Below are 21937 nucleotides of genomic sequence, written 5' to 3' on the forward strand. Positions count from 1 at the left end.
AAAGCTGTGTATAACCAAACCCATGAGAAGAGAGAGAGATTGAGGGAGATAGAGAGATGTAGACATTCACTGAGTCGGGCAGCTCAGCCCTGGGGACCTCTCTCTCTCATGGTCCCTCGTGTCCCTATACACTGATCCTCGTGCCCTGTTGCTCTGCCAGTGCCCAACAACCTGGAGACACGAGACTCAACATGATGCTCACTCGCACCTCTTTCACAACTAATGTTTGTGCCTGTCGCCATGGTTATCCTGTGTCAACAAGCATCATGGAAATAGAATAGCCGGGGTGTGATTTCCTGTGTTTGTGTGTGTGTGTGTGTGTGTGTGTGTGTGTGTGTGTGTGTGTGTGTGTGTGTGTGTGTGTGTGTGTGTGTGTGTGTGTGTGTGTGTGTGTGTGTGTGTGTGTGTGTGTGTGTGTGTGTGTTCATGATGTCCATGCTTCTGCAGTCTGTAGATAAAAAGGCCTTACATTCTAAGAAAATGTATTGAATATTTCTATAAATTATATTCTCACTATCTTTACAAACTTCATCAGAACGAGAATATCTATGTTATTTCAAAGTATTCTGAAGGCCCTTCTCTGTAGGCCTCCATACTTTTACATGTCATCAACCTTTGATAGCAGCCAGGTTGTACGTCACCTTGCTGATGAGGCTATTTTCCCTTTACCCAAAGTGTTTCCCACTGCTTGTATAGTCAGAAACACAGAGAAAGAGATAACATTTGACATTTTACGATTTTGGTCTGAGACTGAGAATACATGAGAGTCTTGTAAACAGGTCTGCCGCTCATGACACCTGCTCATGATGCCTGCTAAAGTAAAACTTTAGATAAGTGTGTGAAACTGACCACCGGTCCTGACAAGCGCAAAGGGTCACTACAGAGACAGGGCAGAGACAAGGTCACATGGTAATTCCCACTTGGTTGCCCCTAATCTGTTGTTTCTGTCTCTCATTTCTTTATGTCACAAGACTCTGGATGATTGTCACAGAATAGATTCTCACCCAGATGCAAATGTGCTGTTCAACTAGCAACTGACTGTGGAAAAGTGATTGGAAATCCACCTTAGTGTGTACATGTGAAATCTGATAATGATTAGTGTGTGTGTGTGTGTGTGTGTGTGTGTGTGTGTGTGTGTGTGTGTGTGTGTGTGTGTGTGTGTGTGTGTGTGTGTGTGTGTGTGTGTGTGTGTGTGTGCGCTACATCCTGTTCATTTGCTATTCAAAAAAGTGAAGTTGCCTCTTGTTTGGTTTCACTGACAGAAGATAGTTTCCCAGAACTCTCTGTTCTGTCCAATGAGTTAATCGGTTCCTAGGCAGAACAATGAAACTGTGTACCATCCAACAGTTGAATGTGTAACTATTAGTGATCCATCAATAATCAAACTGTCATCATAAGAGATTAAGGAAATGTACTGAATGCAGAGAGAAGTGTCCAGTTTCTCCTTTTCTCTACTGTGGTTCCCCTAACAGATAACATTGTTGTACTGTAAAATGAGGGACACACCACAGAGAAGAAACCGTATTGTAATTATCCTGTACATCATCTAATTTATTTAAAAGTGTTGTTGTGATTGCCGTTTTTTTAATGGTGTTTAGGAAGGTTTTAACTGTGTTTCTGTGAGTTACAGGTAGAGTCAAGTTACAGTGCCTTCGGAAAATATTCACACCCCTTGATTTTTTCCATATTTTGCTGTTACAGCCTGAATTTAGAATGGATTAAATAGAGATGTGGTGTCACTGGCCTAACAACAAAGTGGAATTATGTTTATTTTTTTATTATTAATTAAAAATGAAAAGCTGACATTTTATGGCAAGCCTTAAAACCTGTTAGGGACAGACGTTCCGCTAGCGGAACGCCTCACCAATATCCAATGGTATAGAGTGGCGCGAATTACAAATACCTCAAAAATGCAAAAACTTCAATTTTTCAAACATATGACTATTTTACACCATTTTAAAGACAAGACTCTCCTTTATCTAACCACATTGTCCGATTTCAAAAAGGCTTTACAACGAAAGCAAAACATTAGATTATGTCAGGAGAGTACCCTCCCAAAAATAATCACACAGCCATTTTCAAAGCAAGCATATATGTCACAAAACCAAAACCACAGCTAAATGCAGCACTAACCTTTGATGATCTTCATCAGATGACACTCCTAGGACATTATGTTATACAATACATGCATGTTTTGTTCAATCAAGTTCATATTTATATCAAAAACCAGCTTTTTACATTAGCATGTGATGTTCAGAACTAGCATACCCACCGCAAACTTCCGGTGAATTTACTAAATTACTCACGATAAACGTTCACAAAAAACATAACAATTATTTTAAGAATTATAGATACAGAACTCCTTTATGCAATCGCAGTGTCAGATTTTAAAATAGCTTTTCGGTGAAAGCACATTTTACAATATTCTGAGTACATAGCCCGGCCATCACGGCTAGCTAATTTGACCCCCACCAAGTTTGGCCCTCACCAAACTCAGATTTACTATAAGGAAAATTGGATTACCTTTGCTGTTCTTCGTCAGAATGCACTCCCAGGACTTCTACTTCAACAACAAATGTTGTTTTGGTTCGAAATAATCCATAGTTATATCCAAATAGCTCCGTTTTGTTCGTGCGTTCAAGTCACTATCCGAAGGGTGACGCGTCGGCGCATTTCGTGACAATTTTTTTTTAAATGTTCCATTACCGTACTTCGAAGGATGTCAAACGCTGTTTAAAATACATTTTTTATGCTATTTTTCTCGTAAAATAGTGATAATATTCCAACCGGGCGACGTTGTGTTCATTCAAACGCTGAAAGAAAAAATGGAGTCGTCTCGTGCACACGCGCCTCAGTGTCATTGTTCTCAGAAGGACCACTCACAAAAACCCCTGCTGTTTTTCGCCAAGAGACTGGAAAGCTCTCATTCCACTTTCTGGCGCCTTCCTAGAGCCAATGGAAACCTTAGAAAATGTCACGTTACAGCAGAGATGCTGTATTTTTGATAGAGATGCCCTTGAAGGAGAACAAATTGTCAGACAGGGCACTTCCTGTATAGAATCTTCTCAGGTTTTGGCCTGCCATATGAGTTCTGTTATACTCACAGACACCATTCAAACAGTTTTAGAAACTTTAGAGTGTTTTCTATCCAAATCTACTAATTATATGCATATTCTAGTTTTTGTGCAGGAGTAGTAACCAGATTAAATCGGGTATGTTTTTTATCCGGCCGTGAAAATACTGCCCCCTATCCCAAACAGGTTAATACTTTCAGGAGTAATATGTTTCTTAAGAAGTCACATACGTTGCATGGACTCACTGTGTGCAATAATAGTATTTAATTAACATGATTTTTGAATGACTACCTCATCTCTGTACCCCACGCATACAATTATCTGTAATGTCAAGCTGGGAATTTCAAATACAGATTCAATCAGATTCAATTCCACAGTTAAGTTATTAATTCCACTTTGGATGGTGTATCAATACACCTAGTCACTACAAAGATACAAGCGTCCTTCCTAACTCAGTTGCCGGAGAGGAAGGAAACCTCTCAGAGATTTCACCATGAGGCCAATCGTTACAGTTACAGAGTTTAATAGCCATGACAGGACAAACTGAGGATTGGTCAACCACATTGTAGTTACTCAACAATTCTAACTTAAATGACAGAGTGAAAAGAAGGAAGCCTGTACAGAAAAAAAATATTCCAAAGCAGGCATCCTGTTTGCAATAAGGCACTAAAGACAACTTTATGTCCTGAATACAAAGAGTTAGGTTTGGGGTAAAAACACAACACATCACAGCTTCATATTTACAGCTTCATATTTTCAAGCATAGTGATGGCTGCATCATGTTCTGGGTATGCTTGCCATCGGCAAGGTATACAGAATTTTCTATGATAAAAATAAATGCAATAGAGCTAAGCACAGGCTAAATCCTAGAGGAAAACCTGTCTTAGTCTGCTTTCCAACAGATATCGGGAGACAAATTCACCTTTCAGCAGGACAATAACATAAAACACAATGGCAAATATACACTGGAATTGCTTACCAAGATGACATTTAAAAAATAATAATGTGCAAACATTGTGTATAATCCAGGTGTGTAAAGTTCTTAGAGACTTACCAAGAAAGACTCACAGCTGTCATCACTGTCAAAGGTGATTCTAACATGTATTGACTCAGGGGGTTGAATACAGTGGCTTGCAAAAGTATTCACCCCCTTGGCATTTTTCCTATTTATTTTGCCTTACCACCTGGAATTAAAATGGATTTTTAGGGGGGTTGTATCATTTGATTTACTCAATATTCCTACCACATTGAAGATGCTAAATATTTTTTATTGTGAAACAAACCTGAAATTAGAAGAATAAAAATGGAAAACTTGAGTGTGCATAAATATATTTTTTTCTTTAAGTAATGGCTTTTTTTCTGGCCACTCTTCCATAAAGCCCAGCTCTGTGGAAAAAGTCAAGGGGTATGAATACATTCTGAAGGCATTGTGTGTTATAGCCCTGAAGCGACAATGAACAATGACATGACAGATAATTAGAAACTTGTGCTCATGATTTATGGTTGTGTGCATTCGTGCATGTGCGTATGTGTGTGTGTGTTTACTCCAGTGAAACAAAATATTGTGAAACAGAACCATACTGAGGTTAAAAAACGAGTGATATATTACATATATGAGTGATATATTACATGATATCTTACAGCACTTAGTCTGCATCGAAACCATTATGAAATGTAATAACTCATAGGAAAATGTATGAACATGACTAGCTTGAATACATTTGTAAGATGAGTTGTATTCATCTGTATGCTGTCTATTGTCTAGGAGCATAGTCATATGTATGCTGAGTGACACAATGGCAATCAACGACCTCAACAACTTTATAATGGCAGTTAGGGTTATTCAAATGTGCAAAATATGTTTCATTTTACAGTAAAACAGCCTCAAAATAGGCCTCTACAAAGCCTTGTAAAACCAAGCATGAATGAACTGTAAAGAGACTATTACAGGAAACCAGTGAATCTGACTGTAGCAGCTGGCCAGTTGGTATTTATTGAAGTATAGGCTGGGACATGTGTCTGTTTATAGGAAGCGAAACTCAAGAGCACATGCATACTAATTGTATACATGATTTGCATAATCTCTATGTATTGCAATGTGTTGAAAGCTTAAATGTAGGCTTATACAGGTGAAAAAGATAACAAAGACAAAGCTAACAGACATTACTATTTATATAGAGGTACTCAGGTTATGATAGTGCTGGATAAATACAAGTACGTCAGAGCTACAGTGAGGTCACAACTGGTCCCATATTTGTCATTTACTGAGTGATTGAGTGATATACTAGAAGAACTAGCTACTGATTTCAGAGGTATTTCCCAAGACCCCTATTCAACAACGATAAGTGTTAAGAAGTGTTAAGTGTTAAGAAGTTTTAGAAAAGCAACATAATTATGTCAGATTTCTTTTTCTGACGATAGGTGGTTGAAATAACATAATTACAAGGGAACTTGGCTTAACTGTTTTTACATTTTCTTGTAAACCCAAATTTGTGATGGGAACTTTATTGTGAACGCCAACTTAACTGCTAATGCCAGGGGGATATTAATTTGTTTCACCTACCTGTTTTGTTTGTCACCAGTTGGTCTTGTTGCTATGTACGTTGCTAGTGAATGCCTAGTTCTTTTCAGAACATATTGAAAAGTAACCTTTCTTCGTTGTGTTCTTTCATTTTCTTTGACGAAGTCTAAATATTATACAGTTTTTAAAATTCATAGTTACAAAATGTCCGCCATGCAGTCACAGTGTCTCACAGGCTGATTTCCTCAATACTAACCTCTCTCTCACCTTCTCTTCCTTCCCCCAGCTATAATAAAGTCCCGTAGCTGCAGCCATGCTGGAGTGTTCCACGTGGAGGGAGAAGCTCGCTACTCGTTGACCTTTGGCCTGGCCAAGAAACTGTGTGAAAGCCTGGGCGGCACCATCGCCAGCAAGGAACAGGTCACCGAGGCCCACGCCCAAGGCCTAGAGACCTGTAGGTGAGGTCACCCATCCATCTTTATGACTACACAGTGTCCTCTTTGGGACCCACATGATGTGCTTTATCAACGGGTAAATAATTAAATGGATATCAGCAAAAGGACTCCATAAGACTAAGTCACTGTTCCAATATCCACACGAGCGTACCATTTAGAATCAAGCAATGTATTGGATGTGTGTGGTATCCTAGCATGTATATTAAAACGGAAGTGTAAATCTTTCATGTGTTTTTTTATTTGTAGTAGACTACTTACTCATTGAATGACCTACATTAATTAAAACCAAAACGGTAATGGTCAAGAAATTGTATTATTATGTAACATTTTATCATGTTCCTTATCTCAACCTAAACACTTCTAGCAGTTTTGGTTGACTGTGTCAATACTAATAAATGTTTTACTACTTTAGTGTTTAATTACCTATTTAGAAAAGTACAAGGACATAGCAAAAAGCAACAGTCGTGTCGTAGATTACACTGAACAAAAATATAAATGCAACATGTAAAGGGTTGGTCCCATGTTTCGTGAGCTGAAATAAAAGATCCCAGAAATGTCCAATATGCACAAAAAGTTGATTTATCTCTAATTTTGTGCACAAATTTGTTTACATCACTGTTAGTGAGCATTTCTCCTTTGCCAAGATAATCCAACCAGCTGAGGTGTGGAATATCCATAAGCTTATTAAACAGCATGATCATTACACAGGTGCACCTTGTTTTGGGGACAATAAAAGGCCACTCAAAAATTTGCAGTTTTGTCTCACAACACAATGCCACAGATGTCTCAAGTTTTGAGGGAGCGTGCAGTTGGCATGCTGACTGCAGCAATGTCCACCAGAGCTGTTGCCAGAGAATTTAATGTTGTTTTTTCTACCATGAGCCGCGTCCAACCTCGTTTTAGAGAATTTAGCAGTATGTCCAATCGGCCTCACGACCGCAGACCACATGTATGGCGTCGTGTGGGAGAGCGGTTTGCTCATGTCAACGTTGTGAACAGATTGTTCCTTTGGAGCGGTGGGGTTATGGTACAGGCAGGCATAAGCTATGGACAACGAACACATTTGCATTTTTTCGATGTTAAGAGATACCGTGATGAGATCTTGAGGCCCATTGTTGTGCCATTCATCCCCCAAAATAATTTCAGGGCTCCCGAGAGGCGCAGCGGTCTAAGGCACTGCATCTCAGTTCAAGAGGCGTCACTGCAGTCCCTGGTTCGAATCCAGGCTCCATCACATTCGGCCGGGATTGGGAGTCCCATAGGGTGGCGCACAATTGCCCCAGCATTGGCCGGGTTTGGCCGGGGTAGTCCGTCATTGTAAATAAGAATGTGTTCTTAACTGACTTGCCTAGTTAAATAAAGGTTCAATAAAAAATAACCTCATGTTTCAGCATGATAATGCATGGCCCCATGTCCCAGTTCTTCCATGGCCTGTATACTCACCAGACATGTAACCTATTGAACATGTTTGAGATGCTCTCGGTCGACGAGTACGACAGCGTTTTCCACTTCCCGCTAATATCCAGCAACTTTTCACAGACAATAAAGAGGAGTGGTACAACATTCCACAGGCCACAATCAACAGCATGATCAACTCTATGCGAAGGAGATGTATCGCGCAGCATGAGGCAACTAGTGGTCACACCATATAGTGAATGGTTTTCTGATCCATGCCCCTACATTTAAAAAAAAAGTTATCTGTGACCAACAGATGCATATCTGTATTCACAGTCACGTGAAATCCAAATGCTAATATTTGATTTTAGATATGGTTGGATCAGCAACGGAAATACCACCATCCTCAGACAGAAGGCCCATGTTAACTGTGCCAACAACATGACAGGAGTCTTCTTCCACCATGACGCTCCGGACCAACCCTTTGATGCCTTCTGTTTCCATGCATCAGGTGAGTTTTTCTTTTTTCATAGTTCATAGTTCATATTGACCAGGTTTGGCATGAGCTCCTTGAGAGACAATCACTAAAACACTTGTACATCTTAATGATTCTTGCCATTCTTAGAACTTGAACAGTAACATGTGCTGGAGACAATTGCACATTTTTGCTTCATTTCTGATCCTTGATCCCAACCTCTGATTTTGACAGATTTGTCTGTGAAGAACTGTGATTTGGCCATCAACCCTGATTCAACAGGACCAGAGAGTGTTCAGTTGACAGATAAAGACCTTGCTTTTGATGCTGCAGGTCAGTCCCGTCTTTTTCACCATCTACATTATCAACACCACAATCAAGAGAATCAACAAAATCATGACATTTTCCATCTCCTCTGTATTTCATACAGTATGCCAATCTGCAGCTACACTATCTAATAAGTAAGCCCTGTCCGAGCCCATAGGGGCAGGAGCCTCCTGATTCTGTAGCATATGACAGCTTTCTTGTACAAGTCCAATCCCTGGACAGGAGGCTAGTCTGTCACAAGGTTTACACTATCGCTTAAGACCCGTGGATCTTTACAATACTCCCTTTTTGTTTACAAGATCCTACTTTGGAAACTTCTGTCTTATCTAACTTTGCTGTTGAAGTATAGACACCTGCGTTGCCTAACCTGTTCACAGGAGCTCTTGAGGTTCTAAGGGTCTCCACCGAGGTAAGTAAATCTGCTTTTATTATTAACATACCGTACTGCTAGATCAAAATTCTAAATACATTTCATATTGATGTTCTGGTGCCATTCGGGCAAGTTAAAGTATTGATCTGGGAATTATTTGTGGAGGAATTTGATTTTATATAAACTCTGCAAAAAAGAAACGTCCTCTCACTGTCAAGTGTGTTTATTTTCAGCAAACTTAAAACTTTTTAGGGATAGGCGGGACAATTGTAAATCATTGTCATGTCCTGACCAGCAGAGGGAGGTATGGTATCAGTTTTGGGTCAGGATGTGGCAGGTTTTTTGTATGTTAAGGGGTTTGTGTTGGTGATTAGACTCCCAATTGAAGGCAGGTGTGTTGAGTTGCCTTTGATTGGGAGTCTTACATATTGGTGTGTGTTTTTCTTTGGGGTTGTGGGTAGTTGTTTTTGCACTGTGTTTTGTATAGCCTGCAAAACTGTTGCTGTTGTGAGTATCATTTATTGTTTTGTTTTTTCACTGTGGATGCTTTGCGTGTGTCTCATTAACCTGTTTAGGATAGGGGGCAGTATTGACACGGCTGGATAAAAACATACCCGATTTAATCTGGTTACCACTCCTACCCAGTAACTAGAATATGCATATACTTATTACATATGGATAGAAAACACCCTAAATTTTCTAAAACTGTTTGAATGGTGTCTGTGAGTATAACAGAACTCAAATGGCAGGTCAAAACCTGAGAGATTCCTTTACAGGAAGTGGCCTGTCTGACCATTTCTTGAACTTGTTTTCCATCTCTATCATTTACTAAGGATCTCTGCTCTAACGTGACACTTCCCACGTCGTCCATAGGCGCTCAGAGCCCGGGAAAAAACAGAATGTCGTCATTCCAGCCCCAGGCTGAAACACATTATCGCCTTTCTCAAGTGGCCGATCAAGGGACACTGGCTTATGCGCGTGACCCCGACCGCCCCGCCTTTGGGATTTTTTCCTCTGTTTGCCGAAAAGGAGATTCCCTGTCGGAATATTATCGCTTTTCTACGAGAAAAATGTTGTAAAAATTGATTTTAAACAGCGGTTGACATGCTTCGAAGTACGGTAATGGAATACTTAGAATTTTATTGTCACGAATTGCGCCATGCGCGCGACACTTCTTTACTATTTCGGATAGTGTCTGGAACGCATCGAACAAAACGCCGCTATTCGGATATAACGATGGATTATTTTGGACCAAACCAACATTTGTTATTGAAGTAGCAGTCCTGGGTGTGTATTCTGACGAAGACAACAAAAGGTAATCAAACTTTTATAATAGTAAATATGATTATGGTGAGTGCTAAACTTGCCGGGTGTCTAAATAGCGAGCCCGTGATGCCTGGGCTATGTACTTAGAATATTGCAAAATGTGCTTTCACCAAAAAGCTATTTTAAAATCGGACATATCGAGTGCATAGAGGAGGTCTGTATCTATAATTCTTAAAATAATTGTTATGCTTTTTGTGAACGTTTATCGTGAGTAATTTAGTAAAATGTTAGCGAATTCCCCGGAAGTATGCTAGTTCTGAACGTCACATGCTAATGTAAAAAGCTGGTTTTTGATATAAATATGAACTTGATTGAACAAAACATGCATGTATTGTATAACATAATGTCCTAGGGTTGTCATCTGATGAAGATCATCAAAGGTGAGTGCTGCATTTAGCTGTCTTCTGGGTTTTTGTGACATTATATGCTGGCTTGAAAAATGGGTGTCTGATTATTTCTGGCTTGGTACTCTGCTGACATAATCTAATGTTTTGCTTTCGTTGTAAAGCCTTTTTGAAATCGGACAGTGTGGTTAGATTAACGAGAGTCTTGTCTTTAAATGGCTGTAAAATAGTCATATGTTTGAGAAATTGAAGTAATAGGATTTTTAAGGTTTTGAAAATTGCGCCACAGGATAGCAGTGGCTGTTACGTAGGTGGGACGAATTCGTCCCGCCTAGCCTAGAGAGGTTAACCTCTCGACCGACTGCCCGGAGCCGCCAGAGTGGCCCGACTGCCCGGAGCTGCCAGAGTGGCCCGACTGCCCGGAGCTGCCAGAGTGGCCCGACTGCCCAGAGCTGCCAGAGTGGCCCGACTGCCCGGAGCTGCCAGAGTGGCCCGACTGCCCGGACCTGCCAGACTGGCCCTCCTGTCCTCCGGCCCAGCCCGAGTGGCCCGCCTGTCCTCCGGCCACCCCGACTGGCCCGCCTGTCCTCTGGCCCAGCCAGAGTGGCCCGCCTGTCCTCCGGCCCAGCCCGAGTGGCCCGCCTGTCCTCCGGCCCAGCCCGAGTGGCCCGCCTGTCCTCCGGCCCAGCCCGAGTGGCCCGCCTGTCCTCCGGCCCAGCCCGAGTGGCCCGCCTGGCCTCCGGCCCAGCCCGAGTGGCCCTCCTGTCCTCCGGCCCAGCCCGAGTGGCCCTCCTGTCCTCCGGCGTGGCCCTCCTGTCCTCCGGCCCAGCCCGAGTGGCCCGCCTGTCCTCCGAAGTGGCGACGACGAAGGTGGAGCGAGGTCCACGTCCTGCACCTGAGCCACCTCCAGGATAGGTGGGTTGGGGAGGGAGGGTGTAGCACAGTGCCGTCGTTGACGGCAGCCACCCTCCCTTTCCTCCCTTATTGTTTAGGGGTTATTGTTAATTGTTTTTTGGGGGTTACATTTTTTGTTGTATTTTCTGTTGTTAGGTGCATTCCGGGGTCTGCACCTTGAGGGGGGGGTACTGTCACGTCCTGACCAGCAGAGGGAGGTATGGTATCAGTTTTGGGTCAGGATGTGGCAGGTTTATTGAATGTTAAGGGGTTTGTGTTGGTGATTAGACTCCCAATTGAAGGCAGGTGTGTTGAGTTGCCTTTGATTGGGAGTCTTATATAGTGGTGTGTGTTTTTCTTTGGGGTTGTGGGTAGTTGTTTTTGCACTGCGTTTTGTATAGCCTGCAAAACTGTTGCTGTTGTGAGTATCATTTATTGTTTTGTTTTTTCACTGTGGATGCTTTGCGTGTGTCTCATTAACTTCTTGGGGCTATGTGGGATGCTAGCGTGCCACCCGTGGTGCACCCTATCAACAGCAGGTGCATTTCAAGAGCGGCAAATTTGAAACCAAATAAATGTCAAAATTCAAATTTTTCAAACATACAACTATCTTACACCCTTTGAAAGATAAACATCTCCTTAATCTAACCACGTTGTCTGATTTCAAAAAGGTTTTACGGCGAAAGCATAAAGTTAGATTATGTTAGGAGAGTACATTGACAATAGCTGTGTGTAATGTTTTGTCAATTCAAAGACAGGCGTCACCAAAACCATAATACCAGCTAAAATGATGCACTAACCTTTTACAATCTCCATCAGATGACACTCCTAGGACATTATGTTAGACAATGCATGCATTTTTAGTTCTATCAAGTTCATATTTATATCCAAAAACAGCGTTTTACTATTGCATTGATGTTGAGGAAATCGTTTCCCTCCAATAACCGGCAGTCAAATCAGCACCACAAATTAAATAATTAAAATTAGAAAACATTGGTAAAATATTATATTGTCAATTAAAGAATTATAGATTTACATCTCTTGAACGCAATCAACTTGCCAGATTTAAAAATAACCTTACTGGGAAATCACACTTTGCAATAATCTGAGCACTGCGCCCAGAAAAATACGTGTTGCGATACAGACTAGACGTCATGTTGGGGAGATCTAAAATCGAAAATACTATGTAAATAATCCATTACCTTTGATTCTCTTCATCAGATGTCACTTCCAGGTATCACAGGTCCATAACGAATGTAGTTTTGTTCAAAAAAGCTCATCATTTATGTCCAAAAATCTCCGTCTTGTTAGCACATGATCTAAGCCAGCCGGACTTCTCGTCATGAACGAGGGGAAAAAATATATTTACGTTCGTTCAAACATGTCAAACGTTGTATAGCATAAATCATTAGGGCCTTTTTTAACCAGAACATGAATAATATTCAAGGTGGACGAATGCATACTCTTTTATAACGTATTGGAACGAGGGTACCCAACATGAACTCGCGCGCCAGGTGTCTAATGGGCCATCATCGTTCCATGGCTCTTGTTCGGTCAGATCTCCCTCCAGAAGACTCAAAACACTTTGTAAAGGCTGGTGACATCTAGTGGAAGCAATAGGAAGTGCCAAAATATTCCTCAGCCCCTGTGTTTTTCAATGGGATAGGTTTAAAGGTAATACAACACATCAGGTATCCACTTCCTGTCAGAAAATGTCTCAGGGTTTTGCCTGCCAAATGAGTTCTGTTATACTCACAGACACCATTCAAACAGTTTTAGAAAATGTAGGGTGTTTTCTATCCATATGTAATAAGTATATGCATATTCTAGTTACTGGGTAGGAGTGGTAACCAGATTAAATCGGGTATGTTTTTTTATCCAGCCGTGTCAATACTGCCCCCTAGCCCTAACAGGTTAAAGAATTATAGATTTACATCTCTTGAACGCAATCAACTTGCCAGATTTAAAAATAACCTTACTGGGAAATCACACTTTGCAATAATCTGAGCACTGCGCCCAGAAAAATATGCTTTGCTATACAGACAAACGGCCATGTTGGAGAGATCTAAAATCGAAAATACTATGTAAATAATCCATTACCTTTGATTCTCTTCATCCGATGTCACTTCCAGGAATCCCAGGTCCATAACGAATGTAGTTTTGTTCAAAAAAGCTCATCATTTATATCCAAAAAGCTCCGTGTTGTTAGCACATGATCTAAGCCAGCCGGACTTCTCGTCATGAACGAGGGGAAAAAATATATTTACGTTCGTTCAAACATGTCAAACGTTGTATAGCATAAATCATTAGTGCCTTTTTTAACCAGAACATGAATAGTATTCAAGGTGGACGAATGCATTCTCTTTTAGAACGTATTGGAACGAGGGTACCCAACATGAACTTCGCGCCAGAGTCTAATCGGCCATCACCGTTCCATGGCTCTTGTTCGGTCAGATCTCACAGTAAAAGACTCAAAACACTTTGTAAAGGCTGGTGACATCTAGTGGAAGCAATAGGAAGTGCCAAAACATTAATCAACCCCTGTGTGTTTCAATGGCATAGGCTTAAAGGTAATTCAACACATCAGGTATCCACTTCCTGTCAGAAAATGTCTCAGGGTTTTGCCTGCCAAATGAGTTCTGTTATACTCACAGACACCATTCAAACAGTTTTAGAAACTTTAGGGTGTTTTCTATCCATATATAATAAGTATATGCATATTCTAGTTACTGGGTAGGATTAGTAACCAGATTAAATCGGGTACGTTTTTTATCCAGCCGTGAAAATCCTGCCCCCTAGCCCCAACAGGTTAAAAGAAAATTATTATCCACCACTCTGCTGCATTTTGGTCCTCTCTCCAACACCACGACATAACCTGTGACAATCATGCAGCGTCTTGTGTCACGATCGCAGATTTTAGAAAAACAACAAATGCCGGTACATATAAGTGTCTTATAACTTGTTAATATAACTGCACTGTCCAATTTACAGTAGCTATTACTGCGAAAATCATTTCACTTGATCAACTCTAACATTGTCAAATAAGCACCAATCGGGGTCAAACAAAGCTAGCTAGATAGGCAATGAGCTGGGCTTTACGGGAGTAAACCCTGTATCTGTCACAAAATGTATTCAGAGTTATGAAATCTGGTTGTTTTGCAAATGTTGAACTTATAATATGGCTACTAATACTGGAAAAGCTAAATCAAAGTCCAAGTATACAGATTTTATGATATTCTTGCAGAAATATGTAATATGAATGCAAATATCTTCTCAACGATTTGCCCAAATGTACCTGGGTGACTTCACACTAAATGTCATGTTGTTCGCTCATACTTCAAGTTATCCATCTGAAACTTTGCACATACACTGCTTCCATCTTGTGGACACTATCGAAATTACCAGAGTGATGGCTATAACAGTGACCTTCTCTTGCATTTCAAAGATGGTGGTAAAAAAACACTGGTTGTTTTTTTTTTGTATTTTCTTCTACCATATCTACTGTGTTATATTCTCCTACATTCAATTTCACATTTCCACACACTTTACAGTGTTTCCTTTCAAATGGTACCAAGAATATGCATATCCTTGCTTCAGGGCCTGAGCTACAGGCAGTTAGATTTGGGTATGTAATTTAGGCGAAAATTGAAAAAAAGGGGACTATCCTTAAGAAGTTTTAAGACATTGAGGTCAGTCAATGCGGACATTTCAAGAACTTTGAAAGTTTCAAGTGCTGCCGAAAAAACTATCAAGCGCTATGATAAAACTGGCTCCCACGAAGACCGCCACAAGACCCAGAGTTATCTCTGCTGCAGAGGATAAGTTCATTAGAGTTAACTGCACCTGAGATTGCAGCCCAAATAAATGCTTCACAGAGTTCATGTAACAGACACAACTCAACATTAATTGTTCAGAAGAGAATGTGTGAATCAGGCCTCCATGGTCAAATTGCTGCAAAGAAACCACTACTTTAAAAAAGATATATTTAACCTTTATTTAACCTTTATTTAACTAGGCAAATCAGCTAAGAACAAATTCTTATTTACAATGACGGCCTACACTGGCCAAACACAGACGACTCTGGGTCAATTCTGTGCCGCCCAATGGGCACCTACTAAAGGACGCATATAAGAAGAAGAGACTTGCTTCGGCCAAGAAACACAAGCCATGGACATTGGACCGGTGGAAATCTGTCCATTGGTCTGGAGTCCAAACTAGATATTTTTGTTTCTTTGTGAGACGCAGTGTAGGTGAACAGATAATCTCCGCATGTGTCGTTCCCACCGTGAAGCATGGAGGAGGGGTGTGATGGTGTGGGGATGCTTTGCTTGTGACAGTGTGAGTGATTTATTTAGAATTCAAGGCACACTTAACCAGTATGGCTACCACAGCATTCAGGCAATACTCCATCCCATCTGGTTTGGGCTTAGTGGGACTGTAATTCGTTTTTCAACGCGACAATGACCCAACACCTCCAGGCAGTGTAAGGGCTATTTCCAGGTGACGTTGATTGAGAGAATGCCAAGAGTGTGCAAAGCTGTCATCAAAGCACTCAAATCACTTACTTTTAAGAATCTAAAATATATTTTGATTTGTTTAACACTTTTTGGTTACAACATGATTCCATATGTGTTATCTCATAGTTGTGATGTCTTTACTGTTATTCTACAATGTAGAAAATAGGACAGATAAAGAAAAACCCTTGAATGAGTAGTTGTGTCCAAAGTTTTGACTGGTGCTGTATATATATCAAATCAAAAACAAATTGTATTGTCACATGTGCCGAATACTACAGGTGTAGACCTTAACATGAAATGCTTACTTACAAGCCCTTAAACCCTTAACTAACAATGCAGTTTTAAGAATAATAAGAGTTAAGAAAAATATTAACTAAATAAACAAAAATAAAAGAGCAACAATAAAATAACAATAACGATACTATATACAGGGGGTACCGGTACCGAGTCAATTTGAGGGGGAACAGGTTAGTCAAGTTAATTGAGGGAATCATTCAAGGGAATGATGAACAGAGTAAAGTACAGAGAGATCCTTGATGAAAACCTGCTCCAAAGCACTCAGGACCTCAGACTGGGGTGAAGGATCACCTTTCAACAGGACAACTACCCTAAGCACACAACCAAGACAATGCAGGAGTGGCTTTGGGACAAGTCTCTGAATGTCCTTGAGTGGCCCAGCCAGAGCCCGGACTCGAACCCGATCAAAAATCTCTGGAGAGACCTGAAAATAACTGTGCAGCTACACTCTCCATCCAACCTGACAGAGCTTGAGAGGATCTGCAGAGATGAATGTGAGAAACTCCCCAAATACAGATGTGCCAAGCTTGTACCGTCATACCCAAGAAAAGTCGAGGCTGTAATCACTGCCAAAGGTGCTTCAACAAAGTACTGAGTAAAGGGTCTGAATAATTACTGTATGTAAATGTGATATCTCCTTTTGCTCAGGAAGGAGGTGTGTTCTGTCTCCTAGAGTCTTGTAAACCATGTTGTAATCTGATAGTATTAGAAACCAAAAGCTATTATATTGCTATTAAAATATACAGTTGAAGTCAGAAGTTTACATACACTTAGGTTGGAGTCATTAAAACTCTTTTTTCAACCACTTCACAAATTTCTTGTTAACAAACTATAGTTTTGGCAAGTCGGTTAGGACATCTACCTTGTGCATGACACAAGTAATATTTCCAGCAATTGTTTACAGACAGATTATTTCACTTATAATTCACTGTATCACAATTCCAGTGGGTCAGAAGTTTACATACACTAAGTTGACTGTGCCTTTAAACAGCTTGGAAAATTCCAGAAAATTATGTCATGGCTTTAGAAGCTTCTGATAGGCTAATTGACATCATTTGAGTCAATTGGAGGTGTACCTGTGGATGTATTTCAAGGCCTACCTTTAAACTCAGTGCTTGACATCATGGGAAAATCAAAAGAAATCAGCCAAGACCTCAGAAAAACAATTATAGACCTCCACAAGTCTCGTTCATCCTTTGGAGCAATTTCCAAACACATGAGGGTACCACGTTCATCTGTACAAACAATAGTATGCAAGTATAAACACCATGGGACTACGCAGCCGTCATACTGCTCAGGAAAGAGACGCATTCTGTCTCCTAGAGATGAACGTACTTTTGTGCGAAAAGTGCAAATCAATCCCAGAACAACAGCAAAGGACCTTGTGAAGATGCTGGAGGAAACAGGATCAAAAGTATCTTTATCCACAGTAAAACGATTCCTATATCGACATAACCTGAAAGGCCGCTCAGCAAGGAAGAAACCACTGCTCCAAAACCACCATAAATAAGCCAGACTACGGTTTCCAACTGCACATGGGGACAAAGATCGTTCTTTCTGGAGAAATGTCTTCTGCTCTGATGAAACAAAAATAGAACTGTTTGGTCATAATGACCATCGTTATGTTTGCGGAAAAAGGGGGAGGCTTGCAAGCTGAAGAACACCATCCCAACCGTGAAGCACGGGGGTGGCAGCGTCATGTTGTGGGGAGTTTTGCTGCATGAATTACTGGTGCACTTCACAAAATAGATGGCTTCATGAGGAGGGAAAATGATGTGGATATATTGAAGCAACATCTCAAGACATCAGTCAGGAAGTTAAAACTTGGTTGCAAAAGGGTCTTCCTGACTCTGTTACTCCAGCTCTGTCAGGAGGAATGGGCCAAAATTCACCCCACTTATTGTGGGAAGCTTGTGGAAGGCTACCCAAAATGTTTGACCCAAGTTAAACAATTTAAAGAAAATGCTACCAAATCCTAATGTATGTAAACTTCTGACCCACTGGGAATGTGATGAAAGAAATGAAAGCTGAAAGAAAGGGAATTTTTACTAGGATTAAATGTCAAGAATTGTGAAAAACTGAGTTTAATTGTATTTGGCTAAAGTGTATGTAAACTTCTGTCTTCAACTGTATGTTGACTTGGTGACAGTTATAGTGAGGGAAAAGGTATTTGATCCCCTGCTGATTTTGAACGTTTGCCCACTGACAAAGAAATGATCAGTCTATGATTTTAATGGTAGGTTTATTTAAACAGTGAGAGACAGAATAACAACAAAACAATCCAGAAAAACACATGTCAAAAATTGTATAAATTGTTTGCATTTTAATGAGGGAAATAAGTATTTGACCCCTCTGCAAAACATGACTTAGTACTTGGTGGCAAAAGCCTTGTTGGCAATCACAGAGGTCAGACGTTTCTTGTAGTTGGCCTCCAGGTTTGCACACATCTCAGGAGGGATTTTGTCCCACTCCTCTTTACAGATCTTCTCCAAGTCATTAAGGTTTCGAGGCTGACGTTTGGCAACTCGAACCTTCAGCTCCCCTCCACAGATTTTCTATGGGATTAAGGTCTGGAGACTGGCTAAGCCACTCCAGGACCTTAATGTGCTTCTTTTGAGCCACTCCTTTGTTGCCTTGGCAGTGTGTTTTTGGTCATTGTCATGCTGGAATACCCATCCACGACCCATTTTCAATGCCCTGGCTGAGGGAAGGAGGTTCTCTACCAAGATTTGACGGTACATGGCCCTGTCCATCGTCTCTTTGATGTGGTGAAGTTGTCGTGTCCCCTTAGCAGAAAAACCCCCCAAAGCATAATGTTTCCAACTCCATGTTTGACGGTGGGGATGGTGTTCTTGGTGTCATAGGCAGCATTCCTCCTCCTCCAAACACGGCGAGTTGAGTTGATGCCAAAGAGCTCCATTTTGGTCTCATCTGACCACAACACATTCACCCAGTTGTCCTCTGAATCATTCAGATGTTCATTGGCAAACTTCAGACGGGCATGTATATGTGCTTTCTTGAGCAGGGGGGACCTTGCGGGCGCTGCAGGTTTTCAGTCCTTCACGGCGTAGTGTGTTACCAATTGTTTTCTTGGTGACTATGGTCCCAGCTGCCTTGAGATCATTGACAAGATCCTCCCGTGTAGTTCTGGGCTGATTCCTCACCATTCTCATGATCATTGCAACTCCACGAGGTGAGATCTTGCATGGAGCCCCAGGCCGAGGGAGATTGACAGTTCTTTTGTGTTTCTTCCATTTGCGAATAATCGCACCAACTGTTGTCACCTTCTCACCAAGCTGCTTGGCGATGGTCTTGTAGCCCATTCCAGCCTTGTGTAGGTCTCCAGTCTTGTCCCTGACATCCTTGGAGAGCTCTTTGGTCTTGGCCATGGTGGAGAGTTTGGAATCTGATTGATTGATTGATTCTGTGGACAGGTGTCTTTTATACAGGTAACAAACTGAGATTAGGAGCACTCCCTTTAAGAGTGTGCTCCTAATCTCAGCTCGTTACCTCTATAAAAGACACCTGGGAGCCAGAAATCTTTCTGATTGAGAGGGGGTCAAATACTTATTTCCCTCATTAAAATGCAAATCAATTTCTATCATTTCTGACATGCGTTTTCCTGGATTTTTTGTTGTTATTCTGTCTCTCACTGTTCAAATAAACCTACCATTAAAATTATAGACTGATCATTTCTTTGTTAGTGGGCAAACGTACAAAATCAGCAGGGGATCAAATACTTTTTTCTCTCACTGTATGTTGTATGGGGAGGATGCTACCACACATGACAAGCCCACAAGGTAGGTGTTCACTACAATGAACCAACATAGCCTGACAATCATTGACAAGAAATGCCATAAACTTATTGGGGCTAAACATTAACTTTCCTTGATAGGCCCACTTCACCGTCAGTCCTTCCCTTAGGCAGTTACTAGAGACCATGGAACTGGACTTCCACATGTCAGGAGGCCATTCAACAGCCAAAATGCCATCTGGAAATTGCTGCCGTGCATTGTCCTCATATGTACCTATTTTGCTAACAACAATGGCTGGCCAGCCCATGTGGCACCTGAACTGGACTCACGTGAATCATGCATTGGTCTGGGAAACTGCAGTAATCCCAACATCCATATTAGAATTGACTGTGGCTGGGGATTGACTGTGAGATAGTGGTCTTTGAGCACCATGTTTGACAAGCTCCACCTCCTCTGCAAACCTTTTACTGTCCATCAAAGCCGAGGGATCACCTTCAAATGTACACTACCATTCAAAAGTTTGGGATGCTGGCCTTTTAGGCAGAGTTCCTCTGTCCAGTGTCTGTGTTCTTTTGCCCATCTTAATCTTTTCTTTTTATTGGCCAGTCTGAAATATGGCTTTTTCTTTGCAACTCTGCCTAGTAAGTCAGCATCCTGGAGTCGCTTCTTTACTGTTGACGTCGAGACTGGTGTTTTGCGGGTACTATTTAATGAAGCTGCCAGTTGAGGACTTGTGAGGTGTCTGTTTCTCAAACTAGACACTCTAATGTACTTGTCCTCTTGCTCAGTTTTGCACCGGGGACTCCCACTCCTCTTTCTATTCTGGTTAGAGCCAGTTTGCTCTGTTCTGTGAAGGGAGTAGTGCACAGTGTTGTACCAGATCTTCAGTTTCTTGGCAATTTCTCACATGGAATAGCCTTAATTTCTCAGAACAAGAATAGACTGACGAGTTTCAGAAGAAACGTCTTTGTGTCTGGCCATTTTGAGCCTGTAATCGAACCCACAAATGCTGATGCTCCAGATACTCAACTAGTGTAAAGAAGGAGAGTTGTATTGCTTCTTTAATCAGAACAACAGTTTGCAACTGTGCTAACATAATTGCAAAAGGGTTTTCTAATGATCAGTTAGCCTTTTAAAATGATAAACTTGGATTAGCTAACACAACGTGCCATTGGAACACAGGAGTGATTATTGCTGATAATGTACGCCTATGTAGATATTCCATCTGCCGTTTCCAGCTACAATAGTCATTTACAACATTAACAATGTCTAGACTGTATTTCTGATCGATTTGATGTTATTTTAATATACAGAAAAATGTGCTTTTCTTTAAAAAACAAGGACATTTTTTACTGACCCCAAACTTTTGAATGGTAGTGTGTGGAGCTGTGCTATGTCCCTTACAACCAACACTTCTTTGTCATAGTCTATGACCTAGCTACACTTTGACTAACCTCTAAGTAACCTGAGGTCACCCTCATGTCACTCTCCACAACTCCTGCTGGGCTTGCCCCAGTCTGTAATCAATGCCAACCACCCACAGTTAATATCGGCCAAATTATAATCATACCTGACTTCCAAAGGAATATAAAAGAAATATGTGGAACGTGACCTGTAGGACCTTCGTGACCTGTAGGACCGAAATTTAAAAAAAACTCCTTCCAGAGGCCAACTATGCATTGGAAAGATCTAAAGGCAAGTCTGTTCGTGACAGCCCTTTCACAGACTGTCCTTCACAACCAGACAACCAACCATTCCACTACTGGAGTATCCCCAGCATCATTCAGGCTGAGATAATATTCCAGTTAGTCAAAGGGTCTCTTTGGTATGCAAGCAAACTGTAGAAATGGAAACTGATCACTCCACAACCCCAATACCCCTTCCAGTCACACAGGAAGGATACTACACTCGTCGCTGTAGCTTGCTCAGATTGACCAGTTAGCTGTGCAAGCTGGTCAGGCCTGAGAACTACAACCACCACTGGCTACTTTGTCTCCTTACCCATTGAAGGACACACTCAACCTTGCTTATGTGGCCCACCCCTCCACCCATGCATTATTCTACACTGTTTGAGTTCAAGGGGTGTGTCAAAATATCTATCAATTTAACCACTTTTGCAGTTAAATTGTTTTAGTTAACCCAACTTCCTCCAGGGTCGCTGTTGATAATGGCAGAGCCTTGCTGTGA

The 21937-nt window shown here is 41.2% G+C and overlaps 1 protein-coding gene across 1 annotated transcript in view; it reads left to right on the forward strand.

Annotated features, from left to right (window-relative positions):
* LOC123728112 (CD44 antigen) overlaps nt 1-21937 on the forward strand; it is a 39941-nt gene that overhangs the window by 8753 nt on the left and 9251 nt on the right. Inside the window, exons 2-4 of the mRNA XM_045698697.1 lie at nt 5882-6053; nt 7817-7956; nt 8155-8253. Of these exons, the coding sequence (XP_045554653.1) occupies nt 5882-6053; nt 7817-7956; nt 8155-8253 (411 nt within the window). The remainder of the gene's footprint in view (nt 1-5881; nt 6054-7816; nt 7957-8154; nt 8254-21937) is intronic.

The sequence above is a fragment of the Salmo salar genome, chromosome ssa17 (assembly GCF_905237065.1).
Source record: "Salmo salar chromosome ssa17, Ssal_v3.1, whole genome shotgun sequence".
In the NCBI taxonomy this organism is placed as follows: domain Eukaryota; kingdom Metazoa; phylum Chordata; class Actinopteri; order Salmoniformes; family Salmonidae; genus Salmo; species Salmo salar.